This window comes from Leguminivora glycinivorella, unplaced genomic scaffold, assembly GCF_023078275.1.
Source record: "Leguminivora glycinivorella isolate SPB_JAAS2020 unplaced genomic scaffold, LegGlyc_1.1 Scaffold3, whole genome shotgun sequence".
In the NCBI taxonomy this organism is placed as follows: domain Eukaryota; kingdom Metazoa; phylum Arthropoda; class Insecta; order Lepidoptera; family Tortricidae; genus Leguminivora; species Leguminivora glycinivorella.
Window position 1 is genome coordinate 1,402,979 of NW_025952828.1, and position 24,580 is coordinate 1,427,558.

The 24,580-nt window shown below is 39.0% G+C and overlaps 1 protein-coding gene across 2 annotated transcripts; it reads left to right on the plus strand.

Annotated features, from left to right (window-relative positions):
* The first annotated feature begins 173 nt into the window (after positions 1-173).
* Positions 174-23,760, plus strand: LOC125242029 (angiotensin-converting enzyme-like). Of its 2 annotated transcripts, none has more exons than XM_048150734.1 (14): positions 174-192; positions 4,599-4,820; positions 5,771-6,026; positions 6,604-6,747; positions 7,880-8,071; positions 9,922-10,019; positions 11,023-11,195; positions 12,918-13,042; positions 13,464-13,591; positions 17,965-18,179; positions 18,977-19,117; positions 19,971-20,146; positions 21,788-21,879; positions 23,671-23,760. In XM_048150734.1, exons 2-13 carry the CDS (start codon positions 4,599-4,601, stop codon positions 21,877-21,879), a joined length of 1,962 nt encoding a protein of 653 aa, XP_048006691.1. In that variant the 5' UTR covers positions 174-192; the 3' UTR covers positions 23,671-23,760. The 2 variants fall into 2 exon arrangements, with proteins under 2 accessions (XP_048006691.1, XP_048006690.1); XM_048150733.1 differs by lacking the exon at positions 174-192 and adding an exon at positions 1,652-1,765.
* Positions 23,761-24,580: the final 820 nt, after the last annotated feature.

Sequence of the window (24,580 nt, forward strand, 5' to 3'; positions counted from 1 at the left end):
GTTGGATATGTCTGCGTCACATCTCACCGACTAAGACTCGAACGCAGAATCAGACAGAGTACGTTTGCAAACCGGCTCATTGCGCAGCAACCCCTGCTGCCCCGCCGTAGGCCCCCGCAGCCTGTCCAAGACACCAGAGCACCCAGTAGATAGGGTTGGGAGTGCAACCTGGTCGAAACGTTGGGAAAAAAGGTAAAAATAATGTTAATTAATCGCGTTCGACCTGTGTGTGACTTTAAATAAACATGCGTAAGAGTTGCAGGCTTAATAGACTTTTTTTTATGGTAACCGCTTACCATGATGGTGGCAAGATGATTGTTTGCCACCGTCTGGAAAAATACTATCATTTATCGTTTGACCTGACCCCAAAACGTTCTGCTAATCGGTAAAATGTCTGCTTCTGGACTAGGTATATTATTTATTATATAATAATTATTTAAGCATATTTTTATTTATGTCCTTTTGTATCAGCCTTCTTTGTTGGCTCGCTCGGCGTGATTTGGTTACGCTTAAAACAACAGTAGAAAATTCTAATTGTCAAAGAATTGGTCGTGCTTATGCGATACAGTGCCAACTAATATTTAATACTGATATTGGGCATTTTCAGAATTTGGGATTCCCAATTAGCGAAAGTCGTTAACAAAAATTAACTCACTGTCAGGTTTGTGACGATAATTAAGCATGACATTTCAATAAAAATATTGTTTTTGTGTTAATTAAATAAACTTTAAACGATAATCTACTATTCAGATTGTAAAAAAAGGAAATTTTTAGACATATTTTATGCTTAATTAGTCGTCACAAAACTGTCAGTGAGTTAATTTTTGTTAACAACTTACACTAATAAAATTGGGGGGACCCAAATTCTGAAAATGCCTAATTTCAGTAATTCGTAAAAACAACAATTATTTGTGATCGTTCGAAAGTTTGTATATTCAAATTAGGCCCAATTACGTAGTTTTACCCTATTTCAAGTATTTGAAGCATTAGTGGCAGTAAGAGCGTGCGACTTTCAATCCGGAGGTTGCGGGTTCGAACTCCTGGGTGCGTAGCCGAATGGCACAAACGCTCACGAAACGCTCACGAAACGAAACGCTAGTAGATATCTATCCCTATCGCTCTTGCGTATTGGCGCGACAGAGCCAGACTACGTTTCGTTTTCGTTTGGCGTCGGAGAAATGCCATTCGGCTACGGGGCCTGACCGGCCTAATAGTTACCCCTTCATATAGGTTGAAAGGTCACATGGCAGTCGCTTGTGAAAAAACTAGTGGCTTATTGAAATCTTGGGATTAGTTCTCAAAAGCGAACCCCAGGTTGCCGTGAGCCGTGGCGAATGTCGGGATAACGCGACAATGATGTCCCTTTTTCAAGTTATTTAAATGCTGACAACGATGCTGATTCTATCTAAGAAACTATTTTGATTTGGATTTTGCATAAACGAATCCTAGAAAAATATAGTAGCGGTGTTATTCCTGCCAATTTTCAAAAAAAATCGAGAAAATTAAGAACTTTAAATTTTAAATAATTTTGAGTTTTTTTGACTATGCATAACACCATCCACCATTGGTTTCGGATTCCCAACAAAAGACGTCAAATCTTCACAAGCATGACAGACAGACGGTCTAATTCATTTACATACAAATGTGTATACAGACATAATGTTTTCAGTTTTGGAATTCACTTAGCGTTTGTTGACGCGTGTCTGTGTTTTTTGTGAAAATGCCGTGTGGGTATTTCAGTGAGACTGCCAAGAAGGTTTTGTTTGTAAGAATCTTTTTGCATTGTTTTTAGATTAGGGAATTTAGAAATAGATGAGATGGATTAAACATCAATTGAAGCCTCATATCTTAGCCATCTCGTAGTTTAAAAAAATGTGCACAAGAAGAACATACAAAAATATGATGTCTTTCTATAAACAGGTGCCCTAAGACGAAACAACCTATCCATACAAATGTTAGTACCTATTTTCCTCTAAGAGGCTCAATTAGCCTTTAGATTCTAGATAATAAATATCTAGACAGGTCCACTTGGTGCTGTCTTATTGGACCTTAGGCACTGGTCCCACCGCGAGCTAGTAAGCTATGAGCTATCGGCTATAAAAGCGAACAAAAGATAAGCACTCCCGTGCAAATAAAAGAGACACGGCGATATTGATAGCTCACCGCCGGGCGAGTAACTATAAACATCGCCGTGTCTCTTTTATTTACGCGGGAGAGCTTATCTTTTGTCCGTTTTTATAGCCGATAGCTTATAGTTTACTAGCTTGCGGTAGGACCAGTGCCTTAACCCCCTTATTCATAAATGCACTCTAAAGTTATCAAGCCGATAAAGTTCGTTTGTCCTTTTCTATCACACTTATACGTCGGAAAGTGACAAACGAACTTTATCGGCTTCATAACTTTTGAGTACGTTTATGAATAATGGGGTCCTAGATAGCTTTTATAGACCAGCTTCAGCTGTACAGCTAAATTTACTCTCCCAAAAAAATCTGTGTATTATTATGAGTCAATTCATTGATAGCATATACTATTATCTATGCTATTATAACACTATGATATCAAACCAAGAGCGAAGTTAATTATACGTGATATCGATTATACAGTCGATTGATCGCCTTGACACGCTTGCTTAGAGCATCTTTTTGCCATCTTACTTTTGTTATTATGCGGTTATAAATGTAAGGAATATAGTTTTTACCAATTATTTGAGCAAGTCACTGGACAAAGTAAGCAAAGGTCTTTATTAATTTTAATATTTAAAATTTGTGAATCGCTCTGCTCATATTTATTATAGTGAAAAAAGTGAAAAAACCGGTCACGAGCGTGTCGGGCCACGCTCAGTATAGGGTTCCGTAGTTTTCCGTATTTTTCTCAAAAACTACTGAACCTATCAAGTTCAAATCAATTTTTCTAGAAAGTCCTTATAAGGTTCTACTTTTGTGATTTTTTTCATATTTTTTAACCATATGGTTCAAAAGAAAGTGGGGGGGGGACGCACTTTTTTTCCTTTAGGAGCGATTATTTCCGAAAATATTAATATTATCAAAAAACGATCTTACTAAACCCTTATTCATTTTTAAATACCTATCCAACAATATATCAGACGTTGGGGTTGGAATGAAAAAAAATATCAGCCCCCACTTTACATGTAGGGGGGGTACCCTAATAAAACATTTTTTTCCATTTTTTATTTTTGCACTTTGTCGGCGTGATTGATATACACATTGGTACCAAATTTCAGCTTTCTAGTGCTAACGGTTACTGAGATTATCCGCGGACGGACGGACGGACGGACGGACGGACGGACGGACGGACAGACAGACATGGCGAAACTATAAGGGTTCCTAGTTGACTACGGAACCCTAAAAAGGATATAGTGCTCACTCTGTATTATGTCGATTTTTGCAACAAAGTTATTACATCTAGCATTAAGTAACAATACACCAGTACCTACAGCTACTTTGTACCTACTTACTATAATTCATCTTATGAGTGATTAACTGTTTAAAAGAGAGTCTCTCAACAACAACTTACAGTTTCAATCAAATATAGGTACTGTGCCGTAGCCGAATGGCATTTCTGCGACGCGAGAAGAAAACGAAACGCCGCGATAGGTTAGTCTGGCTCTGTCGCGCCAATACGCAAGAGCGATAGAGATAGATATTTATGAGCGTTTCGTTTCGTGAGCGTTTGTGCCATTCGGCTACGTACGGCTAGCCAAGAAAGTGCTATACCACTTTTCGACTCTATTTTTAAACTCATAGGGTGATAAAAGTGGTGAACCACTTTTTTGGCTGACTGTACCCAGAGGAGCATAAGTCACAAATATCGGTAAATGCTTTGTCACGACGACGACGAATATTGTCACGACGTTAGAGTCCTTGATCCGATATTTATGAGAGCTTAGCCACGCTTAACCATTTCCAAGTCTCTGACATATCTGATAGTATAGAGATGGGCCGCTGAAATGGGAGCTGAACCGAATGTTCGGCCGAATATTCGTATTCGGCAATGTCCATATTCGGCCCATCTCTATCTGATAGCAACTATACAATTAATATTAAAAGTAGAAGGGGGAAAGTAGGGGGGGAAGGGGGGAGTAGGGGGAAAACACTGTTCCGGTTATAATATTCACTCATAATGGGATTTGGGATGGCATTAAAAAGCGCTGGTAGCCTGGCGGTAAGTACGTGCGACTTTCGTTCCGGAGGTCGCGGGTTCGAACCCCAGCTCGCACCAACGAGTTTTTCGGAATTTATGTGCGAATTGTCATTTGATTTTTGCCATGCGCTTTTCGGTGAAGGAAAACATCGTGAGGAAACCGGACTGGAACTAGTCCGGTTTCCTCACGATGTTACACTAAGGTGTCAAAATAAGGTCTAGTTTACCCTTCGGGTTGGAAGGTCAGATGGCAGTCGCTTTCGTAAAAACTAGTGCCTATGCCAAATCTTGGGATTAGTTGTCAAAACGGACCTCAGGCTCCATGAGCCGTGGCAAATGCCGGGATAACGCAAGGAGGATGATGAATGGGATTAGGATTTGCAAATGAATATGTAAGACTTGACCTCATTAGCCTCCATGATTTAACTTCCTTCTAGATGATCCTCAAGATATTAGGCGAGCTGGCCCTAGTCGGAGCAATAGCCTCCGTCTTCATAGTGGCTGCCCAGGGTCGGGCAGCAGAAAGGGCGGCAGAGGAGGCGGCTGGTAGGGACTACATGAGGAGACTCGACGAGATAACGGCCAAGTCCATGAACAGAATGACCATCGCCAATTGGAATTATGAGAGCAATATCACGACTTACAATAACGAACACAAGGTAAGTTTATTTTACTTGGTGCTTGAGAAATGCCCGTTTTGTGAACAGTGTAAGCAAAACACTAAACAGCTGGTAGGTGTAGAAACTTTTAAATCGTGTAGGTTTGACCGACTATGCCGTTTAAGTTTTCACAGACTTATAGTAATTGTATAAAACGCCTACTCGATAGTTTTCTCAATTCCCCGAGAGATGTCGCTTTTCTTTCTGGAAACTAACGAACGGTAGTGCATTGTAGTTTTGTTATGATATTTGAATTATTTTGTGTTCGGTGTGATTTGTGTGGTAATAAGACTGGGTGTTTAATTTAAAGCTTTTACTTTTCGAGGCCATTGTCCAAATTAAAAACAGTAATTATAATATATTTCTTAAACATTAATAAGGTACTATCAGGTGCAAAAGTGCATGGAGAAATTATGAATGAATTTATTGATAAATCCGCCATCCACTTTTGCAATTGATATAGTACATTCTACAACAAATCTTCTTAAAGAAGGTGATTTTTATCATAATCTCTCGGGTTGACTATATCGCTGTATTAGGCTGCACATTTAAATTTTAACGGTTACGTGTAGTACATGTCATACTTAAAATCTATTTCTTAGACAAATAGATTCTCAGGTATAGTATGAATTTTCTGAGATGCACTTTTCGCTTTTGCCCTAATCTGTTAAACAAAGGTCTTTGTTTCATTATTCGCTGCGGTTAGCTCCCGTTTAAACGGCACGTGCTATAGTCTCAGTGTAGTTAAAAAGCAACTATCATGATAGCAATAAGGTTCAAATCCATATAAAGCCCTTTCGGAGATAACAGGTTTTGCGTGCTGTGGTAACCACCGCAAATAATAGAAACAAAGGCCTTTGTTTAACAGATTGGGGCAAAACCGAAAAGTTCATCTCAGAAAATTCATAATATACTATTACTACCTAATAACCATTCTTACTAATTTTCAGTTACAAGTAGCATTAGACAACGCAGAAGAATTAAAAGAAAACTGGAAAGAGACAATGACTTACTTATGGAAAGAGTTTGAAGACGAAGACCTGAAGAGAATGTTCTCAAAATACACCAAGCTGGGCACATCAGCACTGCCAGAGGATTTGAATCAACGGTTGATTGAGGCGGTTACCAATATGCAGACAACGTACGCGAAGGCAACGATTTGTGAATATAAGTTTAGGACAAAGTGTGATCTACATGTAGAACCAGGTTAGAAACACTTAAAGCTCGGTCACGCATGCGCGTTTTGAGAGCGTAGGCGGAGCGTTAGCGGAGCGTCAGCGGAGCGCAATGATAGCGGTGCGCCGGACGAACGCTGGCGTTGCGCCCAGCGGACGCCGGCGGGAACTAACGAGCGCGGATTGCGAGCGGAATGCGCGCGGATTGCGAGCGGAACGCCAGCGGTTCGTCCGGCGCACCGCTAACGCTACGCTATAAAAACGTTTTATGTGCGGCGGAGGCTTTATTTAAATCGTCACAATTTTTACACATAAGGTATAGCGTGGAAAATCTCGACTGCCCCCAGCAATTGTAACTACTTAATCCATTTTTTCCATTATTACACTATGATGTTGAGTTTTACATGTATCCACTGAACACGCCTACCATATTATGTAACCGGTGGACACTCTATTTAATAATGCAAACATTCTAAACCATGGAAAAAATGGACCAGTTACTTTTGCTCCCCAGTCTGGATTTGCCTTTACCTTATTTAAAATTGCAAACGGGACTTTATCGCGTATTACTATGTTTTATTTAAGCGGATTTTTTTTTTGGTTTCCAGATGTCACAAACATCTTCGCAAACAGTGACGACCCCGAAGAGATGAAGTACGCGTGGGTGGAGTGGCATAAGGCTGCCGGTAGACCTTCCAGAGGATACTTCACCGAATACGTCCAGATGGACAATGAGGCTGCCCATCTTAATGGTATGGCAATTTATTTATACAGTCATCTAAATATATAAAAGAAGAAACTGACTGACTGACTGACATCAACGCACAGTAGAAACCGCTGGTCCTAGAGATTCCTTTGGCACGTACGTTCCTTATAAGGTGTAGAAGAGCACTAATAAAGGATTTTTCAAAATTCACCTCTTTAAGGGATGAAATGGGGGTCCAAAGTTTGTATGAGAAAACAAGATTAGATTAGTAAGCGAGCGAAGCCGCGGGAAAAAGCTAATCTGCAATAAGACTGCTACAGTTTTAGAAGACTTCAAAAATAAAATGTGTGATGAGCGTTATTAATCTGCAAAAAGTATGTCATATTACATGAACTAAACGCAGTTCGTAGCATTATCTGTGGTAGAATAATCAGAAAATTAAAAAAGTTGACAATAGTTTTTGGCCGACTCGTAAATTAATATTGCATTTAATTTACAATAAAAAATAACTACATAATATTATATTGTCATTAAATTTACACAAAAATATTAATTACACATTAAATTAAACATAAACACACATTTACAATTGCATTTCGTTTCTCCTCAAACGGTGTTTGTAATAAAAAACAATTGATTTATCTGAAGAATCCTATAGGAGTCTGAGCTTCGCTGTTGAAGATTTTGCCTTATGATTATTATTCTATGTTTTCCTCTCAAATGTGATGATAGACATTGTGTGTAACTCAGGAGATAAGTATATTGATAACGAGTGTTATAATTCGTGACAGCCGCAGGCTGGAGTCAATTATAGACACAAGATTCCCCTTACCGTTGTTACACAATGTACTTTTGTTGGATTAAAATAAAATCGAATTAAGAGTCGACTATGTAATGATAATGTTTATATTTTCTAAAACAGCCTATCATTTATAAATTTAATCCCTCAGGATTTGTTTACATTTTTAAAACAGCCCATTATTTCCAATTCTAATTAACACAAGTCAAATTATAATCTATTGAAAACATTTCAACTTGTGTTATATTAAAGTAGTCACACCACTATATATATAGATTAAATCCGAAACCTCAGGCACTAGAGGCCTTGGTAACGTTTTCTTTTATATGTGTAATTTATTTTGGTTTTAATTTAGCCCATAATTTATTTAATCCCTCAGGATTTGACAGCACGGCCGAGTGGTGGCTCAGCGAGTACGAGTCCTCGGACAGCGAGGAGCAGTTCGCCACTCTCTGGAGCCAGGTCCAGCCTCTGTACCAGCAGCTCCACGCGTACGTGAGGGGCAAGCTGCGGGCTAAGTATGGCGAGAGTGTGGTGTCGGCTAGGGGGCCTATTCCTGCGCATTTGTTAGGTAAGATATATTTGTTGTTATTTAATAAGGAGGCACAGCGCTGGTGGCCTAGCAGTAAGAGCGTGCGACTTTCAGTCAGGAGGTCGCGGGTTCGAACCCAGCTCGTACCAATGAGTTTTTCGCGACTTATGTGCGAAGTGTCATTTTATATTTGCCAGTCGCTTTTCGGCGAAGAAAAACATCGTAAGGAAACCGGACTAATCCCAATAAGGCCTAGTTACCTTTCGGGTTGGAAGGTCAGATGACAGTAGCTTCCGTAAAACTAGTGCCGATGCCAAATCTTGAGATTAGTTGTCAAAGCGGACTCTAGGCTCCCATGATCCGTAACAAATGCTGGGATATTGCAAGTAGGATGATGATGGATTACAATTTGACTGATCAGCACATTAGCGGCATTTTGGTCGAATTAGTATACATGGGTCGATCTCGGACGATTTAGAGCAAAATGCCTAATGATTGGACAGTACGGCCGAGTGGTGGCTCAGCGAGTACGAGTCCTCGGACAGCGAGGAGCAGTTCGCCACTCTCTGGAGCCAGGTCCAGCCTCTGTACCAGCAGCTCCACGCGTACGTGAGGGGCAAGCTGCGGGCCAAGTATGGCGAGAGTGTGGTGTCGGCTAGGGGGCCTATTCCTGCGCATTTGTTAGGTAAGATATATTTGTTATTATTTAATAAGGAGGCACAGCGCTGGTGGCCTAGCAGTAAGAGCGTGCGACTGTCAATCAGGAGGTCGCGGGTTCGAACTCCGACTTGCGCCAATGAGTATGTACGTAGTGTTATTTGATATTTTCCAGTTGCTTTTCAGTGAAGAAAAACATCATAGGGAAACCGGACTAATCCCAGTAAGGCCTAGATACCCTTCGGGTTGGAAGGTCAGATGACAGTCGCTTCCGTAAAACTAGTGCCTATGCCAAATCTTGAGATTAGTTGTCAAAGCGGACCCTAGGCTCCCATGATCCGTGGCAAATGCTGGGATATTGCAAGTAGGATGATGATGGATTACAATTTGACTGATCAGCACATTAGCGGCATTTTGGTCAAATTAGTATACATGGGTCGATCTCGGACGATTTAGAGCAAAATGCCTAATGATTGGACAGCACGGCCGAGTGGTGGCTCAGCGAGTACGAGTCCTCAGCCAGCGAGGAGCAGTTCGCCACTCTCTGGAGCCAGGTCCAGCCTCTGTACCAGCAGCTCCACGCGTACGTGAGGGGCAAGCTGCGGGCCAAGTATGGCGAGAGTGTGGTGGCGGCTAGGGGGCCTATTCCTGCGCATTTGTTAGGTAAGATATATTTGTCATTACTTAATAAGGAGGCACGGCGCTGGTGGCCTAGCGGTAAGAGCGTGCGACTGTCAATCAGGAGGTCGCGGGTTCGAACTCCGGCTTGCACCAATGAGTTTTTCGCGACTTATGTGCGAAGTGTCATTTGATATTTGCCAGTCGCTTTTCGGTGAAGGAAAAGACAAAAAATAGCCTATGCCACTCTCCATCCCTTCAACTATCTCCACTTAAAAATCACGTTAATTCGTCGTTCCGTTTTGTCGTGAAAGGCGGACAAACAAACAGACACACACACTTTCCCATTTATAAAATTAAATATAGATACTAATACTTATTTACATAGAAAACATCTATAACTACAGGACCAATTATCTGTGATCATCACACAAATAATTGCCCTTACCGGGATTCGAACCCGGGGCCGCGGTTTAGCATGCAGGGTCACTATCACTACCATCTAGGCCAGACCGGTCGTCAAAATCATTTCGTAATGGACATTATATCTAGGAGGATTACTTCTCTCCTGAGTATTCCTGTGTGTTTTAATGAATCATTTTTGTTTGTTTCAGGTAACATTTGGGCTCAGACCTGGAATAATATTGAAAAATACGCGAAGCCCTATCCTAACAAACCTGATGTAGACGTAACAGATGCATTGAAAGAACAAGTAAGTTTTATAATTTTTCTTTTCTTGAAAGTGGCAAAGCCATTTCGAAATTTAGCGTAGAGATAAGACTGTTATTTCCCACTGATTGAAAAGCTCCGTGAAAAAATTTTAGTTGTTTCTTTAATATCCATTTTGCCAACATGTACCAAATCATATTAAAAGCTTTTGGACACATTCAGGAAGACAGGAGATAACCTGGAAAAACGTATGGTCACTGTTTCGGTAGCAGAAAGAGAGGAATGGGCCGCAGTCCAACGCGTTGGTCCGATCAAATTGCTTTCCGTCAATGTCCATGATGCCTTAGAAGTTGCAAGGGACCGAAAGGCCAGGAAATCTCTTATTCACATAGTAGCCGAGCTATTAGACCCACGTTGGAGGTCACGATCCTCAGCATTGAGGAGACCAAATCAAGGAGCTGGACATAATATCTTCATTAGACTTATTTTGACCGGGACATAGACCGTGATTACCTTTTTGATTTTTGTTGAGCTCCCGATATTTCGACGCAGTTGCATGCATCATGATCATGGAAAACTGACGAAGGCGGGTGGATGTCAAAGTTGCGTAGACAGCAAAATAAGTCTAATAAAAATAACCGTGAATCATTCAAAGTTCATAATAGCTTCATTATGTAGCTATTAGTAATTCCTTTTTTTCTCAAAACAACAAATATCTGTTATCACCACAGAAATAAATTTCCTACCTAGGATTATCGACTTCATAGGCAGGATCACTACCCACTAAGCCAAGCCAGTTGTTAAAAATGGAAAATGTATATAAATATTGTCATGAACCTTTGCACATCTGTAAAAAATCATGAAAAGCGCGAACGAAGGACCAAAAATGACATTCAAAATGTGAATTTATCGAAAATTATGTTCTGGCCGACTAGCCGACTAGTCGGCCGACTAATCGGTCACCCAAGCGCCGACTAGTCGGTAGTCGGCCTAATCGGCCAAATCAATAGTCGGTACATCCCTAATTTCTATCAATTTCGTTTCAGAACTACACTGCTCTCAAGATCTTCAAGACAGCCGAAGAGTTTTTCACGTCCCTCAACCTGAAGGGCCTACCAGATATGTTCTGGGACAAGTCGATAATTGTAAAGCCGGACGATGGTCGAGACATGGTGTGCCACGCTTCAGCTTGGGACTTCTTTGATGGTGATGATTTCAGGTAAGACCATGACATCGGAAATAGATTAAAAAAAAACCGGCCAAGTGCGAGTCGGACTCGCCCACCGAGGGTTCCGTACAAACTTTCTTTCAAACTACCTAGTAAAAATAATCTCATATTTTCATATAACTCTAATGACTTGACTAGAAGACAAAAGTATAGGCACTAATGAGTATTATAGTGTATAGCGCCATCTCCCGGTCAATTTGCTAACTAATTTGCGCGACCTGGTTTTTCAGGGATAATTCTTTATAATGTTAACCGATTTAAACAGTTTTTAGGGTTCCGTAGTCAACTAGGAACCCTTATAGTTTCGCCATGTCTGTCTGTCCGTCCGTCCGTCCGTCCGTCCGTCCGTCCGCGGATAATATCAGTAACTAACAGCACTAGAAAGCTGAAATTTGGTACCAATATGTATATCAATTACGCCAACAAAGTGCAAAAATAAAAAGTGGAAAAAAATGTTTTATTAGGGTACCCCCCCTACATGTAAAGTGGGGGCTGATTTTTTTTTTCATTCCAACCCCAACGTGTGATATATTGTTGGATAGGTATTTAAAAATGATGAATAAGGGTTTACTAAGATTGTTTTTTGATATTATTAATATTTTCGGAAATAATCGCTCCTAAAGGAAAAAAAAGTGCGTCCCCCCCCCTCTAACTTTTGAACCATATGTTTAAAAAATATGAAAAAAATCACAAAAGTAGAACTTTATAAAGACTTTCTAGGAAAATTGTTTTGAACTTGATAGGTTCAGTAGTTTTTGAGAAAAATACGTAAAACTACGGAACCCTACACTGAGCGTGGCCCGACACGCTCTTGGCCGGTTTTACTTTATTGGACAGAAGATGGTTTACGTAACATCTCGTATTAATTTTAAGTACGATATACATCCACAAGGGTGGGTAAATTGAAAGTAAAAATCTGAAAAGTTTTTTGTGAATTAAAAAAAAAGTATTCAAAATACAAACTATATTATATTTTTCCTGTAATATATAGCATAAAACCAATGTTTACTAAACTTTTCATAATTTTTCGTTGGTAAACTTCGGATATAAGGGGGGGGGGAACGGTATTTTTTTTTTACATTTTCCTTCAAAATTCTTTTTTTTTCCACAACAAAAAAATTATAAAAAATAGTTTATTTAAGTACGTTCAATTTGAGCTCTTTCCAACGATACCCCACTTGACCTAGTAACTTGAAATTTACAGTTTGCCCCCCTTTCATTTTGGCCATTTTCTACAATTAAAATTAATATATTTAAAAAAATTATACTTTCTATTTGTAGAGGTTTACAATGTTCACAACTATACCAAATTTCAAGTTGATAGCATTAGTAGTTCTCGAGATATTTAGGAATGTGACAGACGGACAGACAGACGGACAGAGTCGTACCATAAGGGTTCCTGTTGTACCTTTTTGGTACGGAACCCTAAAAACGACAGCTTAGAGGCCTTAGAGAATGAACAAGATAAGTAGAACTTGGCGAAAAATTGTATCTTGAGACTTAGACTTATGAATATCGGCCAGATTGTTTGACTAATTCAAAATCTGACTTTAAAGTCATTTAATATAATAAAGACTACGTGCTACGCATTATATTGACAACAAAAAACGTAAATCGCAGAATTGTGGAAGTTAGGCATCAATGTAGCCTACCCGAAAATTCCTTACTCTGCATTTCAGGAGGATTCTTGAATTTGTTTATATTTTTTTTTAGAATTAAGCAGTGCACAGAGGTGACCAGTGCCTTCTTCAAGACTACTCACCACGAGTTAGGGCACATACAGTACTATATGCAATATAAAGACTTGCCGGTAATTTACAGAGCGGGAGCAAATCCAGGTACGTTACTGAACAATTGTCTTGACACATCATCATCATAGTACGGTTCCGAAAAACTTATCTCATTGTCTGGGACCATTACCTTCTTTGATAAAAGTTGGAGGTATCGCCTTATTATTTTTTTTCCATCACGGAAACCTTGGTAAAGGGTATTCCGGACGTTTGGAAGAAGTGCGCGGAGCCAAAGTCAACACGTAGATACCCTTTTGACACTTTAAAATAAATGTAAAGGGTACACCGAGCGGATGCTGCACTTGGGATGCACGCAGATGATCGTCTTGTTTTTTTATTATTATTAGTACTTTATTTCTGATGTTGCGCTAAAAAATTGTGGAAATCTCAACTTTTATCAACCCAGGCAGAAGAGAAGGGAAGAAGGGAAGGAGCGAAGAAGGTTCTATAGTTATAATTATTTTCTCAGGATTCCATGAAGCGATCGGTGACGTCATAGCCTTGTCGGTGTCGAGTCCAAAGCATCTCCGAGTGGTAGGCCTGCTGAAGGATGAGACGGATGATGACGAGTCAGAAATTAATCAGTTATTCAAAATGGTTAGTTACAAATGGTTAGGTACTGGTTCCACCAGAAGTGAGTAAGCGTAAGGCCGTTTTCACATTATCCGAACCGATATCGGATGTAGGAAGGATGTAAAATGTAAGATTTATGCACTTCCAGGTCTTTATTTATGTATTTGATAGATCATTATTACTAAAAAACGATATAAAACGCAAAAATTGCGGATTTAATCCAGATGGCACTATCCTACGACAGTTTTTGTCCGATGCACCATCGAACTGCCGATATCGGCAGGACGCTTCCGACATTTTTGGCATGCCGGACCCCCCGCCAGCTGTCGGCCGATAATATTTGTATGTGTGCGTATATAATGTAGGTATACGTTTGTAGTAGTGTGCGTGACAAAAATGGCGTCTATTAAACAGTTGTTAATGATGAATTTCTGTTGAAAAAAAAAGATTGGTATTCATCGGTCCGAATTGCGGATACTATTTTTTTCATCTTTTAGTAGATATAGTTAAATGTAAAATTATTTATTTTAGCTGCCACTCTTGAGTATTTTTATGATCGTTATTTAAATTTTACAATCAAATATTTGAAATGTAGTGCGTATAATTATTAAATATAAAAAAATAAAAAATATTTTTTGATACAAAATCATACTTCATTGATTTGGAACAATGCGTTTTATCGGACCGACATCCGACACTATCGGAAGTGTAAAATCTTCGCTGGTCTCAGGTCTTCGTATTGATGGTGAAATAATAAGCGGACTGTAGTTTGGTGCTGGTTTTAATCCAAATTGTGAAAAGACAAAGAAAAGTGGTACAGTGAATGTCGTTGGAGGCGGAATAACCGTAAGTTTTCAAAAAGTTCTAAAAGCTGTCAAATTTGAACTTATCACATTGCCATTTGTAAATTTAGATTTAACTAGAGATTTGAAATATTATTATAATTATACAATTCAATGAATATTTTATTTAAAAAATAGTCAAGTAGTATGTGAATGAATTAAAACATTACCAATAACATGAAATTAAAAATTGAATAAATTAATACTGAAGATTTATAAAATGCATAATGTCGACTCGAACAATACTGAATATTTTAGTCAAAGAATATACAAATTGAAATGTCAACAGATACATGATTATTCATTAAAAATTAAATTGAATTATTATTATTAAATTGATAAAAATTGGAAAAATTGATTTTAATTATAGAAAATAAATGCCTTAACCTAAACGAAGAAAGGATCGAAAACCAGGGTGGTTTTCGAACGTTTCGTAACATGCTCCCGCCTTGAAGTCTGTGACTTCAACTGTATGCCGAGGGGGAGGGTAGACGTTGTTGCAGACCGTGAGATACCGTCGCTGCCATGGATGCCTTCCAAGTTGTCCTGCTGCTGTGTGCCACGTACCGGTGATGTCTTGGAGGCTGCAATCTGTGCATGTGGAACGAAATGTGTGGATCGCCCATCAGGAAGTGGGAAGGAAGGAGGAAGAGACTGGAATCTGTTTGGGTGAAATTTGAATCAGTAGATGTACCTATGTGAATGTGCGTAAAATGTGTGAAAAATGTGTAAATGAATAGGTGCTTCACGCTCTCTTGTTAAGTTACATAACAAGAGCTGTACCGTTTTCATGTTCAACAAAGGCCCTGCATGCAAGAAAGTGAGACGGTAATACTTGAATATCAAGATGTGCACATGACAATAATGATGATGATTGAAACTGAGCAACTCTGAATTATCAATGACGTGACCGTACATGGAGTTGATCGGTGCTCCCGCCACACGATTGGGATTGCATCTGTGAATTATATAGCCATTTGTCGGCGGCTCATTCAACGTGATGGATGTTGTAGATTGCTGATCATGAGCAGCTTTTGGACACTGACATTGTATTGTACAACTGTCTCTCGGAACATTTGAATCTAATTCCCTAACCATAAACTGAATATTTGTAATTGAGGGAGTTTTATGTGCGGATATGGATACTTGTGTGTTTATCGTGCTATCTAACATATTTTTGATAGCCTGAGTGGACACTTTCACTGTTGAATTAAGCTTTGAATACTTATGAATCAGCACTTGTGCATTCGACATGCTAGCGAAGTAAATGTCTTCGAAGAGTGCCCGCTCATCTTCTATGTACTCTCCGCTTGTGAATTCTGACAATATGTCTATGTCTAGCAGCAATGTATCGAACTCATTGTATAAAAGCCCTATTTTGTCAAATCGGAGCTGCAACTCTGCAAGCTGTAATTCATTTAATCGCGGTTCAGCAGCTAGTTGTGACACAAAATTGTGAAAAACAGTAAGTTTACCTTTGATAAGGTCACGTTTGTAATTAAGTTGATGTAAATCCTGTGTCGATGACATTGTGGCATAATAAAATGCTAAAAAATGAGCCTATAAATATTGGTACAAATTATGACCTTAAATAAAAACTTTGCTCTTAAAAAATCTCCAGGCGCTAAAACTATTTGCTATGCGAATCAGGTATGCACTTGTATTACGTAATCTTGTTTACGACTTATTTGCACTGCAGTTAGTTATCAAGATTGTTTTAAGAACGTGTTTGCCTATTGTTTTTGAAGTTTTTAATTGAAATTAGCGTAATAAAGTTACAAAAATTATTGAATTATTGTTATCATATTGTATAGGAATTATGTGAAAGTGATAGTTAATATTAAAATCTTATGTATTACTGTGAACTGAGTCAAGAGGTTATACCTACGAAAATGAATAAAACTAATGAATAACTCTAAGTGAATAGTTAACTACTGTCTACCAATTCAAATTGTGGCAATGAATTTACTTTCTGCACTTAATGGGAAGGAATGAATAGGTACTTGAATAGGTATTATTGGAGTATTTAGAATAAATACCTAATGAATAGTGCAGCTACACAAAAAAAGAAGAAAACAAAGGAATGTGGATTGAATAAAAAGGAAATGGAACGATCTCACTTTTCGTTTTCCCTCCTGTGCTGGATGCTGCTTGGTTTTGAATGCTGGCTCCCGCTGATCTCCACTGAATACTCCTGGACTGGTCTAGTTGGCGCTGAATTGGCTGGATCCCGCGACTGACTGCTGGTCACGGATGGATGCCCACTGCAATGGGATGCTGCGTGTGCTCGTCGCGACTTTCACCCGTCCTGGATCCTGGCTGATGGGATGGGACTCGATGAGTGGAAGCCCTGGAACCTGCACGCAGCTGAATACGCCCTGCGCCAACCTGGTCGACCCACGGCTTCGATGATGAAGACCCGTTGCATAGGTGGAGCCTGACTCGGTGCCACAGTCCTGTCCTCTCACAATCCAGAGGCTTCGTAAGGACCATGTAAAATCTTCGCTGGTCTCAGGTCTTCGTATTGATGGTGAAATAATAAGCGGACTGTAGTTTGGTGCTGGTTTTAATCCAAATTGTGAAAAGACAAAGAAAAGTGGTACAGTGAATGTCGTTGGAGGCGGAATAACCGTAAGTTTTCAAAAAGTTCTAAAAGCTGTCAAATTTGAACTTATCACATTGCCATTTGTAAATTTAGATTTAACTAGAGATTTGAAATATTATTATAATTATACAATTCAATGAATATTTTATTTAAAAAATAGTCAAGTAGTATGTGAGTGAATTAAAACATTACCAATAACATGAAATTAAAAATTGAATAAATTAATACTGAAGATTTATAAAATGCATAATGTCGACTCGAACAATACTGAATATTTTAGTCAAAGAATATACAAATTGAAATGTCAACAGATACATGATTATTCATTAAAAATTAAATTGAATTATTATTATTAAATTGATAAAAATTGGAAAAATTGATTTTAATTATAGAAAATAAATGCCTTAACCTAAACGAAGAAAGGATCGAAAACCAGGGTGGTTTTCGAACGTTTCGTAACAGAAGCGTTTATCGGGTGTAGGATGTCGGTCCGACACCCGATATCGGATCGGATAATGTGAAAACGGCCTAAGCGACGAGCTATCGGAGAGACGCGATCGATTTCTCTTGTATTTATTTTTTTCTACGGGAGTGACTATGTTTTGTTCGTTTCTACTGCCGATATCTCATCTATCACTCGCTTTTGGTGTGACCAGTGTCTTAATCTTGGATAATTCTGACATTTTTTGTAAGAATTTAACAGATAATTTTAGTTTTCATTTGGAACATGTCAAATTGGGGAATACCCTTTAAGATACCGGTGACTCTGGTTATCGAGTTGTTTTAGACATTTGCTGCGATTGCAAAGAAGGCTGGTTTGATTCCAGTCTCATCATGTTCTGGTCTTTTACGGGCATTTGGTGATGTATGACATTTAGTTCTTTCTCTAAAATACTTAGTCTTCAAGAGCTTCTCCAACCATTCGATTTAAATATTCGTCTTCTTTCCAGGGACTTGACAAAATAGTGTTCCTTCCCTTCGCTTACCTCCTTGACCTGTTCCGCTACGCCGTTTTCCGTGGTTTCACGACTCAAAGAGACTACAACTGTCACTTCTGGCAGCTAAGAGAGGCTCTTCAGGGAGTGGAGCCTCCAGTGACCAGGACTGAGGCTGATTTCGATCCGGCTGCGAAGTACCATGTTGCTGCTGATGTTGAGTACATGAGGTAAGGGGTACATTGTTATGTACAGCCCACCAATTGGAACCCTAGGCCACTGTAGAACTATGTCATAGTGACGTTATAAATCAGATTGTAAGAAATCTCTTACTGCTTATCATTATGACATGGTTGTAAAGTGGCCTAGGGTTCCAATTGGTTGACTGTACATACAGCCGCCATCAGATGTATCTGAGCTGCTGGGGCGCTTAAATAGCTTCTTTTTTTTATTATTCACAAAAAAAACTTATAATTAACCGTTTACAGGAATCCTCGCCAAACTGTAACGTTTGATGGCGAGAGGCACTCATTGTTCTAGTCATTAGTTACTTAAATACAGTTTTGATATAAAACAAAAACATAACTTAATACTAATTTAAACTTTTTTTTTTCTGAACAGGCCTTACGGCCTTGAATGTAGAGGCCTGTTCATATATTTGTGAGCACCCCCTTAATTGCTCAGAGTCGCACTGAACCTTGAGCAGTTTTATGTGCTCTGCTTATCCATTCTGGGTACATTGGCGTGTTTATGTAAGGTACTGCGGGACAAATACGACTGGGAGGCAAATTTCAACCACCTAGTATATTTTTTCCATATTTTACATTTTTTGCATTGTTAAATAGAGTGTCCACTAGAGCGTCTTCAGTGGATACATATGGAGCTCTAGTTAATAGTATAAAACATAGACATGAATGTTGTTGTGATATGAAATCAGTGGCAAAACATGGAAGAAATTCGATGTTGAAAACTGTCCCTCAGTCCAAATTGCCTTCTGTACCTTATACGTTTATACTTTTAATTTCAGGTACTACGTGTCGTATATAATACAGTTCCAGTTCCACCGAGCTCTCTGTCAAATTGCCGGCGAATACGTGCCTGGTGATCCTGACAAGATGCTGTCCAAGTGCGACATCTATAACAGCACGAAAGCTGGCGAGGCTTTGGGGTAAGTTCTTCTCATATCAGTAACGCAAAGTTGCTGTTAAAAAAATTGAGTTTCGCAATACGGCCCGCCCGAATCCGATGCAAATCCGTGAAAATATGATCCGTAGCTCCCCAGAGGTATTTATATGGTAACAAAGAGGATCGAGTATTATAGAGAGTTACTGTCAAAGTAAAATGTGTAATCACAGTGAATAGACTGCCATCTCTCGACACTGGCTTTAAACTTTTGTACCTCAGTTTTGGCAATTTGGCCCATATTGTTAACCTTTATATGTGTTAAAACGTCAAATATCAATATTAGCGCCATCTAGCCGAGCGTTACCCAAAGGTGTAACGCCATCTAGGCCACCGTACCTTTATCTCTAGGGCTTTGAGGTACGTGTTTTTCTTAGACTTTATCCGTCTATACGGAGTTAGATATGTCTTTGTATGGTAATTTATGCAGAGATAATGACGGAAAGAAACTGGATGACGGAAATCGGATCTAGTGCGTAAATTACTTTATCATAGAAAAAAAATACGGCTACTGAAAAAATCATGGGTTCGCATCTGATTGGGATTGGATGAAGTACGAAACCGCTTTTTACGTGGTTATTAGTTTGTTTAACTAGTCCTAGTTTTGATATTTTTCGCATTCGTCGATACACAATGTTTACCATGTTCGGGTTTTAAAACCGACCAAAATGTGTGTTTATTACGTTGCATGTTGTACATTTTCTTTGTGTTCGACGTGGAGAATTCACAGAGGTTTCTTAGCCAGTAAAGATATTCAACTATTAGCGTTTGCGTAAAATCAGCTGACAAAGAGAGTTAATGAATGATGAAACAATAACTTCAAAATTTAAATGTTTTAGCAAAATGCTCCAAATGGGTTCCTCTCGTCCCTGGCCCGACGCCATGCAAGCCCTAACAGGCCAACGCCACATGGACGCCAGCGGATTGATGGAATACTTCCAGCCGCTGTACGAATGGCTGAAGAAGGAGAATGAACGGACTGGGGAGTTCATAGGATGGGAGGCTGGCTCTGTCCGTAAGTACATTTATTTATTTTTCCCTCAATAGCTCGGAAACACGTGTTTTGTCCTTTAATACCAGCGGGTAAAAACGCATTTTATCCACTAGTGGGTAAAGTAATTTGACCTAGAATAAAGTCAAATTAACTGCTTTAAAATTGATATAAGTAGGTGAATCTAGTAATAAAGATGATTTACCACCTGCGGAACTACTGGAAGCAGTGATAAACGCATTTTTTGCGTTGAAGTTTCCTCGCTATAGTGAGGGGAAAAGTTTTGTGTTACACTCGGGTGCAAATGTATTTTACTTCTCGTGTGTTAAAATAAAACTTTGCCCCCTTGTATAACAAATAACTATTAAACTTACACCCCGTGTTTTAGAGAAGTGGGGGTTAGAAACAAATAAAAAGTAGCCTATATCATTCTCCATCCCTTCGGCTATCTCCACTTAAAAAATCACGTCAATTCGTCTGAAAGACGTGAAAGAAGGACAAACAAACAGACACACACAGTTTCGCATTTTTAATATTAGATAATAACCTCATTATTTGAGCAATTCCTGTTTTGTACATTTGGATCACGTTTTCGATTTTGATAAAAATTGGTAGGCTGATAGAGTCCATGATGCTGAGCAAGATCCACTAGGTTTCCTAAAATGTCCTATGTAGTTTCTATGAAACCTTCCTTTTTTGTTACCAGATTTCTATACATTTTCGGTAACAAAAAAGGAAAGTTTCATACAATCAACCTAGGACATTTTGGGAAACCTAGTGGATCTTGCACCATGGACTCTATCAGCCTAACAGTATTTGTCAAAATCGGAGACGTGATCCAAACGTACAAACTTAACGGGAACTGCTGATTTAAAAGGCACTGGTCCCACTAAAAGTGAGTAAAAGATGGAGAAAAAAAAAGGTTTTTTATTTTCGCTCCCCAGGTTTTTCTTGTTTCATTATGATCAAAAATTGATATGTACCAAAAATTAGCTTCTTATTGGCTCATTTAGAGGTTGCAATGATTTGCAAGTAGGAGCCCATTAGTATGGAAGTCGAAAATTTTCAAATTGTAAAATCAGCAAATATGTCCGGCGCAATGCAAGCAAGACTCATTTTCGAATTCGTATTCCGGTGTCTGTTCGTACTAAGTCACATTTGGTGTTTTTAGACATCAAAATGCTAAAAAATTGGCTAAAAATTGTTTATTGTTGACTTTTAAGGCTTCAGGTTTAACCTAGTCCATCAACATCGCACAAAAAATAAAGTCCAATAATATGTTATCATCGAAGATAAAATGCCTATTTTCTATAAGCTCTAGATTTTTTACCATTGTGTACCAAAATGTTGAAATTTTATATGAATACTGAAAAATCGTCAAATCATAGCGACCCCTAAACACTACTTTATCTCGCTGAAATTTTGTATACTGACATTTGGGATCAAATCGAGTAAAAGCCCTGGGGAAGAAGAAAAAAAAAATTTTTTTTGAACCACCCTAATGAGTAATGACTAACTCACTCGCGCTATCATCGCGTCTCTTTTATTTACATGGAAGTGACTATCTTTTGTTCCTTCCTATCATTGCTTTCTCGATTATGGTGGGATCGCCAGTGCCTAAGACTCGAACGTATTTTTTTATTTATTGTAATATGTGTTTTACAGAATATTGCACACAGGAGCAATTGATGGCAATGGAAGACTCGGACTTCGAGAAGAAACTGAATACTCTCGTCAAAAAACAAGTTAAGAAATAAGTAAGTTAGAGTACTATTCAATACTATTCTCGAGATTATAGAGATTTTACACATTTATGCACTGAGAGAAAATACAACCAGTTTTCATGTTCGTTCAACAAGTTTTTTGGTTAAAATAGCGCCTACGTGCTCTTTGGTTCAAACAACAAGCTTGTTGTGCAATGACAAGTAGCTACTTGTCATTTGAATCGGCAATATATTTGAATCAACAAGTCGATTTTATAAAAACAACCTGACACATATTGTTTTAAACATACGTTTGGCTGATTCAAACGGATAAACCGCAACAAGTCGAACTTGTTAAATTCACAATGCAAATTTCTCTCAGTGTGGGCCCATAGTCTTTTTTAAATCTAAAATGTAACGTCTTGTTTTCTAGTGACTGTGTATTTTATAGATACCTATGTGTTTTCATAACGACTCGCTCAACGCGCTTCCGATTTTCCGATTCCGATTTTCATCAAACATGGCTAAGAACACTCCCGACTAATTCAAATTAAAAAAAAAAACAAATCTAAATTGGTTTATCTGTTTGTTAGCTGCGATGCCTTAGACAGACAAATAGACACGTCGATTTTATAACTCGTCGATTTTGCATCGGAAGTTAAAAATCCCATGCAAAATGAGCCTTACCCAAAATGTTTGTGGTACTTTACGGTTTCGAATCAAAACACTAGAGATAGAATATGCATAAGAGTACAAAAAGCTACCGTAACCAAACATAGTACTTAGTTCTAAGGTTAGCATAGGCTTGTTGAATTTCTACATTTCAAAATATAGGTTGAGGTCAAGAACAATTCGCACTTAGTGACGCATCTTATTGAACATGTGTTTTAAAGTGAAATACTACCAAGATAGCAATGGCCCGTGCGTATTACATAGAGAGCCAGTGAGATTTCAAAACGGCCTTCGGTTTTTGGTGAAATAAATGGACTTACTCATGGCAAAGACATATGTAACTCCGTATAGACGGATAAAGTCTAAGATAAAAACGTACCTCAAAGCCCCAGAGAAAAAGGTACGGTGGCCAAGATGGCGTTACACCTTTGGCGAACGCTCGGCTAGATGGCGCTAATATTAATATTTGACATTTTACCACATATCAGGCTAACAATATGGGCTAAATTGTCAAAACTGGGGTTCAAAAGTTTTAAGCTTGTGTCGAGAGATGGCAGTCGATGCACTATGATTACACATTTTGCTTTGACATTAACTGTCTATAATACTCGATCCTCTTTTCTCATGGCCACAGACTAGCCGAGGCAAAGACGTGGCCTAAGCTGGAGCGAGCTTGTCCAGAAAGTGCCTATTCACCCTTAATTTGGTCGACGATTATCTTATTCCCGTAATTTGCTAAAATCCGCAGGCCCTTTTGTACAGTGAGCTGTAAAAGTGCATGGCCAAGTTATCAATGAATTTATTCATAACTTCTCCATGCTGTTTTGCAGCTCACTGTACGAGTAAACTCACGCACTGTAAACCTCTTCACAGAAACGAAATATAAATAATAATAAATAAATATTATTGGACATTATTACACAGATTGACTGAGGCCCACGGTAAGCTCAAGAAGGCTTGTATTGTGGGTACTCAGACAACGATATATATAATATATAAATACTTACATACATAGAAAACATCCATGACTCAGGAACAAATATCTGTGCTCATCACACAAATAAATGCCCTTACCGGGATTCGAACCCGGGACCGCGGCGCAGCAGGCAGGGTCACTACTGACTGCGCCAGACCGGTCGTCACAATATACAAATGTAATTTATTTAATTTCAGATCAATGTGAATAAAGGCAGCTAAGGAGTCATCAAGAGAAGTTATTTATTATCATTGTACATAAATTGCATATAAATATTATTACAAAAATTCTAAGTGTTCTTACTGGCAGCAATTTTCCACTTTTGAATTTATTTATTCAGGTTTCAATGAGGAGGCACACTGACATTTTATCCCGCTAGGAGGCGCCTGTGCAAGTGTCTAGGTATGTCAATGTCATTCATATGTGAGAGAGAAAAAAATATCATCTCGCTTTCATGTATGAAATTCTTTATCTGTGCAATGGACTAATAAGGTGGCGCCATCTGTCATAACCTTTGAGTGTGCCTCCTCATTGGCGCTTCCTCTTGTCAAGTATTTTTATTTTGGCAAAACTCTGTACTTTAGCGTTTTCAGAGAAAACTTACGATAGAAAATCATACTTATAAATTCATATAAAAAAATAGGAAAGTGTGTATCTGTTGGTTTGTCCGTCTGTCACGGCAAAACGGAGCGACGAATTGACGTGATTTTGTAAATGGAGATCGTTGAAGGGATGGAGAGTGACATAGGCTCCTTTTTCTAACCCCTCACTTCCCTAAAATGGGGGGGGAGTTTGTATGGATCATTCCGGAATTTTCGAATTTAGCGCGAGCGAAGCCGCGGGCAAAGGCTTACTTACTTACTTACCCGTTGGCTCAGTGCCCCAAAATGAGACTTGGCCTCCGACCAAGACAGCACTTTTCTCGGTCCTGCGCTACCTCTCGCCAATTCTTGACTTGGAGTTCGCACAGATCCGCCTCCACCATGTCACTCCAGCGATACCTAGGGCGTCCGTCAGGTCGTCCTCCTGCTTGGCGACCTAGGCACATCTCGGACACTGGCGATCAAATATATGAAAGAGGCGCGTTCTTAACACACATTCTAAGCT